This window comes from Dermacentor variabilis, chromosome 5 (genome assembly GCF_050947875.1).
Source record: "Dermacentor variabilis isolate Ectoservices chromosome 5, ASM5094787v1, whole genome shotgun sequence".
Taxonomy (NCBI): Eukaryota; Metazoa; Arthropoda; class Arachnida; order Ixodida; family Ixodidae; genus Dermacentor; species Dermacentor variabilis.
Window position 1 is genome coordinate 36,415,848 of NC_134572.1, and position 8,196 is coordinate 36,424,043.

Consider the following 8,196-nt stretch of genomic DNA (forward strand, 5'->3'; position numbering starts at 1 on the left):
ACTATGCAATAACGAATGGAATATTTACTATTATTAAGTGCGAATATATTTCGAATACTTTTCGAATATTTCAAAATGTCAACTGAGCCTAATTAAATATAAAATTGGAGCAATAGTACGGCAAATTCTCTCCCCCGCGGACATAGGACAGATGTAAAATATGAGAACTTGCGCAGTGGAGCAGGCTACGTCATTTAGGTAGCCTTACTTTACAGGCTACACAACGATCATTGGCACTATATTAAGCCCCTTGGATGCGAAGAAACTACTTGTTTGCCCCTAATGCTCCATTTCTGCTTCTAATAAACAATGCTTATAATGCACTATGCAGTGACAGCAACTTCCTAATCTTAAGAATACTAAGATGTGAACATCGTTTTATACTAATTGTGTTAACGCCTGTTCATTATTCGAAAACTCTTCGAAAACTATTAAATATTCGATTCGATTCCATTCTGGCACTGTTTGATTCGTATTTAATTCGGTCTCAAAAATCACTAATCGCGCACTCCTAAATCTTAGTCGTTACTCTGGTGCTGCGTTAAAGCATGCAGTGGTTTGGACAGGGCTGAGCGGTGATGCCACACGACAGGAGCGAATCGCTTCGCCGCCCTCCCGGTGGAGGGCACATCCAGGGCGACATCTGCAGTTTCGAGATATTATTTCTCAAAGTGCGGACCGAAGTACACGCGCGCTCAATTTACTTTTGTGCCTCGGTGCATAAAAGAGCGTTTTGTTAAACAAGTAAGTGGAACAACAATGCATGTTTACAGCAAAGTTGATGGCGCATATCTACAAACTGACGTCATTCTGGAAATTAATTCCAAGTGGACACGCCTTGCAATCTTACCGGCACAAACTACAGTAAGTGCTGTAAAGTGATCATGCTCAAAAGATAATTAGTGGATTTTTGCTACTTAGGTTTATATGTGTTTCGATTTCTCGTGCAAGTCCGCCTCTCTGAATAATCCAGCTCAAGAACTTATAATTATGTTATCTGCAGTAGGTTATATTTAAGCGGTCACCGACCACGAAACTTTATAAAAAGAAAGACGTCTCGGCTCCCCCACGGAAGCCTTGTTCGCAATGAAGTTCAAGGCGGAAATGGTCCGGTTATGTTGGCTTTAAGAAGTGACGTAGGCAACGTGCGTACACTTGGGCAAAGTCGCCGTCATTGCGATTAAATGTGTGCTCGGTAGTCTGGATTGTCAGGTATTCAAGAAAAAAGCCGAGAAGTCCAGTTCTTTTTCCTTTATCCTGTATCTTTGCGTTGTCTCAGTCTATTTGATGGCGAGTCGCCTCTGCGTGTTCGGCGATATCATCGGAAGATACGTTCTTGTTTCTCACGTCGCACATGTGCTGCTTTAGTCTTTGCTGTAAATTGCCTGTCTCGCCTGGTCAGTGTCCGCTTTTAACTGTTGTCATATATACTCCCGACCAGACGTGTTTCCACTCAATCTTTTATTTCGGGCTATCTTTATAACTTCTCTTGAACTCAAACACGATCATCCTGTATACCATGTCTCTGTTATGACAGTGGTTTTGTGCCTGTCAAGTGTGGTTGGGTTCAGCCAGCGGTTAGCCGACAAAAGCAAACGGCACGGGACATCTGTTCCCATCGATGTGTGGCGGTGCGCAACAGCTGTGCATGCGCTCACGGTCCCTTATAAGAGAACGTCAAGCTTGCGCTATCGTGCGTTTGAGTGTTAGAATTCAGTCTTGACGTATATTAGGGCATCGCCTGATACTTGGCCGGAGGACAGAGCTTAACAGCTGCGCAGAACCTCACAACTATATTGTCACGTATAGTAGTGACGGTGAAGAAAGCAGCAAAACTGTGAATGACGAAACTATAGCGTTTTATTGGGCGAAATTGTACCCTCAAAAACAGGCTACACTCAAAGAACGGCGACAGCGGCGCACACAGTCGGCGATCGTCGAAAATAGGATCAGCGGGTCAAGTCTCATTTATATATCAGTCATCGAAGGTTCCAGAGTAATCGCTGGTGCCCGCGTGTCTTCCAGAAAGTTCTATACCATTCGCGTCGCGCATACATGAAATCACATTATACAAGGTTCGGTGACAACAGCCAGCAAAAAGAACCGTCGATAACATTCGAGAAACTTCCGATACGTGCGGGTGCGTCCCGCGCTGAGTGATAACATTTGCCAGACGGTGAAAAGCGGTCACCCGAAAAAGACAAACAAGTACACGTGTCAATATGTCAATAACCTCCACGTGGATTTCGCAGTACGCCGACATATTGCTTAGGTCGGCGCGAGGGCATAGGACGATGTTGTTTCCTGCTAATGTCGCAGGTGGTGGTGCTGCCACGAGGTCATGCAAGGTTGTTTCAGCCTCTTTCTTATTCTTTTTTTCACAGAGAGAAAGGAACTACTATACATAGTGCCATAAATTAACGTTGTATAGGGTATATGTTGTTGTCGTAACTAAGTTAATGGGACACCAAAGTATTCCGATTCAATTGACACTTTGATTAAATTATGGGGCTTCACGTCCCAATGCTTGCAATACAGCGGATGCCATAGCGGATGGCTCCATATTAATTTTGAATGCATGCGCCTAAAACATGGTACACGAGTGTTGCTGCATTACAGTCTCATAGAAATGCGGCCGTCAGGGCAGGGATTCCAAGCCGTTACCTTGCCCTCAGCAGGTGAACGTCATAGCAAATGAGCCGCATCAGCAGGTCGAAAGCAGCGCTTAATTTGTATAGGACGGCATGCTTGGAGAGCTGTACACACATGCACCAGCATCACCTCCATTTTGGAACGAAGCTGCCTTGTTGTACTTGCTCTAGCTATTGGCGTGCACTGCGGGATGGATTATTATTTTCATCCGTGAAAGTTAGACTATACTATAATGCCAGTCACCTCGAATTCATCGCGTGCCACCCTTTCTTGTTCTAAGTGGTAGTACCAACTTGGTCATCTTTGTTATGCATTTCTGTTGTATTAAACGCTACCATTTCTTTCCCATCAGTTTAGCGTGGCTGTGTCGTCACCGAAGCGTAAGACTTACGAAACGTTACGGTTAGCGTTACAATTACAAGGTAGTTAAGGCTATTCTTCAATAACCGCTGTTAACGCGGAATGCGCGAAGGGCGCCAAGTTGCGCAGATGCGGGACAAAACTCTCGAGAATAGAGTCGGAGCAAATTCTGCCTTTTGAACGTCGCTAATGAGTGCTAGTTATCTTTGACGTCTTTGTTACGGCGCAAGCAGACGGAAGATAAAGACACGGGCACAACGCAGGCTCTGCGGCGCAGCTGCCGTTGCTCGCCGTTAAAAGGGATGTCGTACTAACTCGCCAAATTGTTGCGTGTGCTTCAAGATGCGACGTTCTGCCAACCTACCAGTACACACTTTGACGCATCGCTACTTGTCACCCAGGGGACAAAGCTATTGTCTAGAGCTCAGACAGTTATTCGGGGAAATTTGCGAAGTGCAGAAAGATGTGCAAACCAACACAGCAGACCTTGCGCGATCTCGCAGCATCACTGCCCAATTTCCAGGGAAGCTGTTTCTTTCAAGCAGTTGAATTAAGCTTTTCAATTGACTGTCATTAAACCGCGTATACTTTAGCACGATGCCTGCATCTGAGTCATGACATGGGCTCCATTACGCGCAAGTTCTAATTCGGTGTCGCGTTTAGTTCGCTCATTGTCCAGAAAACACGCGTGTAACGTCAGTGTAATGTCGTAATAATTAACTTGTGTGCACACATTAAATTTTGCCTTAACATAAGATGTAAAGGCTCCCGATATTTCTACCAAGCATGAAGTTGATGCCACTCTTAGTTCTCCCAGGCGAACACTCTAGGCGTTTCGTATAGGGCTTGAATATAAGGAGACAATTATTATTTAGTAATTATTTCCAAAGTTCATAATTAATTAAGCCAGAAACCTTAAACCAATTCCCTGCACATTGCCCATAATGGGCCACATTTTCCCACCAAATTTGAGATCGGCCTCACGTACTGTGCTCCTAGGACACTGGGAAACATGGGAGTTATCGGCCGCATATTGATTTCAAGCTGTTAAGGAAACACTCAAAATGGAGCACCAGATCAGCTTATACCGACAATGTATTCTTTCGAGACTTTATATCTTGTAGTTTCGCGGTGACAGTTTGGTTATTTGAATCAAAAGAAAATGCAGGTCAAAACTTCACTTCCTTTTCTTTTTTTTTTCTTTAATTTCGTGCCGAAACCCCAGCGACGGTGCGTCACCGTGATGTCAGAGATTTCAAACTGTTTTCTAGTATCTTTGGCTACGCGTTGTGGCCAGGTAAATGTTCCTCAATATTGTCAAGTTCTAGATCTGGCTGTTGTAGAATAAAATGCAGCCTATTTTTACCGACAGCAAAGTGAGCTATAGGCCAGAGCAGATGCCGTAATAATTTGTGACGTCACTGTGGACCGGCGCGGAAAGTTCAAGGCGGCGCCGCCACCCGTCTTTTCGTTCTTGCTCCTTTTCTGGTTTCCGGAGCCTCTTCTCACGGTATCGGTATTCTGGTACTTGTTGTATAATGGTAAGTTACTAATACAGCTCAAATATTTTGTTTCTTCTTTAGTGTCCCATCTGAGAAGTTTTCTGAAAAGCCGTAATTCGCCCACTCGCATTTAACCTCGCATGCAGAGTTTCTATCGCAAAGTTTCTTTCACAAAGGGTTTGCGGACCACGGGATCTGAGCTAAAGCTCAGTATCTCGCAGCCTCACGACGCAGCGTTGTATTCGCATTTGCAGCCTCAACTGTATGTGGTGGACAACATCGGGATGTAGGGTTTTACCGGCTATACTGTTGCAGGCTGCTCGGAAATTCAACGTTTACTGAGATTCCGCGGCCCGTAAACTTCTGCTGTCGACTGTACAGCAGTCATTACATTTTCCCCATTTTTCAACAGATTTGACCTCGGTGACAGCGTGCTAATAATACTAAAACACAGTTACAGTGCACCCGAGTGTTTATTCATTAATGAGTAATTTACTTCAGAGGCCGCCATTAATACGCGCGGTTTGAACTTTGCCTACACACTACCGGAAAATTAACCTGCAACCCTAATGTTTCCACGAAAGTAAGGTGCCTCGTTTGACGCATGAAAATATAGAGAGAACAAGTGTGTACTAATTATTTGCAAAGCTCATAATTATTCCACAAGTGTCAGACTTCACCAGTTTTTCTTCGGCTGAAAGCTGAGACAGAACAGGCCCCTCATGTTTGCAGAGAGGCAGAAGCGGTTTTTTACGGCACAGTTTCTTCATTCACTGAATCATTTATAACCTTTTGTTTTTCTTGCGCCGCTACAGCTGTGTCAAATTTCGTGCACAATATTGCACCGCCGTATGATGCCGCGGGCAAACATGCCAATTTCCGAAAGAAAGTGGGAAAAACTAGCCAGATTACGCTTTTACACATTCCTTTTATTGGCCTATAATCAGTTTTTCTTGCATTTGAATTTATATTTCCTCCTTTCATCTACTTTCCCGCCCACTTGGGTCGGATCCCGAGCGCCCCGCCCAACCTCAACGAGACAGCCCTTGCATGACGCTGCGCGCGCGCTTACCAACCGCGCCGTCACCCCCGGGCAGCCGCTTCTCGATGAGTTGGAGGCGAACAGGGATGCCCCAGTAACGTACAATGAAATCACCAAACACTTACTTGAGACGACGTGTCTTTCCGCCCCCGCACCCGAAACTAAACAGGCCGCAGGCGCTAGCTCTACGCTTGTTACAAACACATACCTATCCCAACCCCGCCACCTTACACATCATCTACCCTGACGTTGCGTGCCCCTCGTGCGGGATCACGGCGACACTCGCACACGTGCTCTGGGAGTGCAGAAACGCTCCGCCCGACTATACCTTCCACAAGTGGGATAAGACCCTACGAAGGCCTCTCGTACAAGACCAGCTATGGGCAGTCGAGCCGGCTCGCGCAGCGGCCGCCAGGTACTCCGTGTCGGTCCCTGCGTGGGAGACGCTCACTGCGCGCTGACGTGCGTCCTGCAGGACCTTTGTTAAAGTTTGTCCAATCCAATGTACTCCCCGGTCCTCGGCCTTTATATAGTTTCAACAGTGGATTTGGGCCATTTTTTAGCGCCATATCAGCATCATCTTCTCATGGGCATGCGGTAGTGCTGCTGAAAAAAAATTCTCTAGCAGTTTCGTCAAAACTTGGTATGATCACTTTTCAATAATTGTTTTTGTATTTATTTATAATAAACACAAAAAATATTATTTCAGTATAAGTAATACAACCTATTAGCGGAAAGGAAGGCATTCCATTATCTGTCCATGTCGAACCATGGCCTATCCTCCTTCATGGGTACGTGCCGTGCGTCGAAGGTGACGACAAAAACAAGGACGGCGACTTCACTGAACATGGCGCGGGACTCGCGGAGTTTCTATCGCACGAAGGAGTTCAAGGTTATCGCGTTTGCCATCGTCAGCAGTGTCATTTTCACGTACGGAACCATGGAACTGCTTATCGTGCCGGACCCGCAAAACGCCGCCGATGTCGAGCGCCCCTGCCGAAGCTCGCTTCCGGCGAACTACACTGTCCCGGCCGCTGTGCTCAACGCCAACGGCTTCATGGAGTTGTACCGCAGCGGCATCTTAAGGCGTCGACGATGCCGACGCACTGTCATCAACCTCTTGCTGTTCCACAACGAGGTGGACTTACTCGAAGTGCGTCTACGTGAGCTGGGCGATGCCGTGGACCATTTCGTCGTGCTCGAGAGCACGAGGAACTTCCGGATGCACAAACGAAACCTGCTCCTCAAACCTCTGCTGAACACGCCGCGGTTCCAACCGTTCCGGGATAGTCTCGTCTACGACTACAACGCGGATTACCCCGACTTTCCCGAACACGCCGACCCTCGCTCCGTCCGCATGGCTCTACATCGCATTTTCATGGACGAGCTAATGGCCACTTTCACAAAGTCCTTCCTGCACATCGACGACGATGCCTGGATCCTGTTCAACAGCGCCGACGAGATACCCAGCGCGTCTGTGGTCGACTTCCTGAGCCACCACGATGGAATACCTGACGTCGTCGCCTTCGGATACGCGAAGAGCGTCTACAGCTTCCGAATGCCGCATGCGCAGGGTTTGTCGAGGGAGCGGACAGCCAGTACGTGGCGCTGCCTCCGCGATGACTTGGCTACCTCGCTGGACGCGCTTCGGTTCGCTACCGCGCAGGCGGTGGCGGAACCGTGGGCGCTGGGGACGCGTGAGCAACCGGCCGGATGGCACTGCTCCTGGTGCCTCGGTCCAGCGGGAGTCTTGGCCAAGATAGCGAGTGAGCCCGAGGCCATCAACCGCTCCGTCGACGCGGAGCTCACTGAGCGCTTGATGAGAACGGGACGTCTTTACAGCGGCGAACTCGTGGCCAGTTCCGAGCCCGAGAAATCGCGCTTCGTCCTTCCGGCCTTCGTCAAGAAAAACCCAGGGAACTTCAAGAACATACTGCTTTCCATGTCGCGAGATCAAGCATAGAAGCATATTTACGAAGTGTCACCGCCGCGCCTCGGTCGTGGGCGTTTTTCTTCTTCTTTTGCTCCTTTTATGATGATAATAGGTTTCATCTTTACGGTCTATAAAGACTGCATAATTCGCGTGAATTAGTGAGTGGAGGTTGTTTTTGTAGGTAGTAGTTATCATTATTAAAATATTCAGCATAACAACCAACGTGCACTACGTGTTTCAAATTTACCTGACTGGCACCTTAGACGCCTGAAACAAATGATCTTCCAGCCATTTTACTAAAATGCTCCTAAAGAATTACCAGTGTGGACTAGAGTGGATAGCAGCACAGAAGCGCTTTAGCCTGCTTTGTTTACAAAATGCGAAATATCATTAGTCTTCCACACTCAACACTTGGGACATGTTACGTTCTACATTCTATAGTAGCGTTTAAAAGCTGTTTAAAAGGATTCCGCCTCTCGTAATCTACAGAAATGTTCGAGTAGCTGGTTTTAAAACTCGGTAAGTAGTGAACTCTTCTCATGGCGTAAGGCGGGATGGTATCAAATACACCTGACAACTCCGGAAGCTGAAGTAGTGAGCGACGTCGCATGTGCCGCCAAAGGCATTATGCTTTTGCTATGGTATATTCAGACCTTGAACATTTAGAATACGAACCTAACACTGCTTTTTCGAGTCGAAGTATGCGA

General features: G+C 47.1%; 1 protein-coding gene across 1 annotated transcript; it reads left to right on the forward strand.

The window, feature by feature from the left end:
- The first annotated feature begins 6,403 nt into the window (after positions 1–6,403).
- LOC142583498 (beta-1,4-mannosyl-glycoprotein 4-beta-N-acetylglucosaminyltransferase-like) lies at positions 6,404–7,519 on the forward strand. Its single transcript, XM_075693985.1, has one exon. It carries the CDS (start codon positions 6,404–6,406, stop codon positions 7,517–7,519), a length of 1,116 nt encoding a protein of 371 aa, XP_075550100.1.
- Positions 7,520–8,196: the final 677 nt, after the last annotated feature.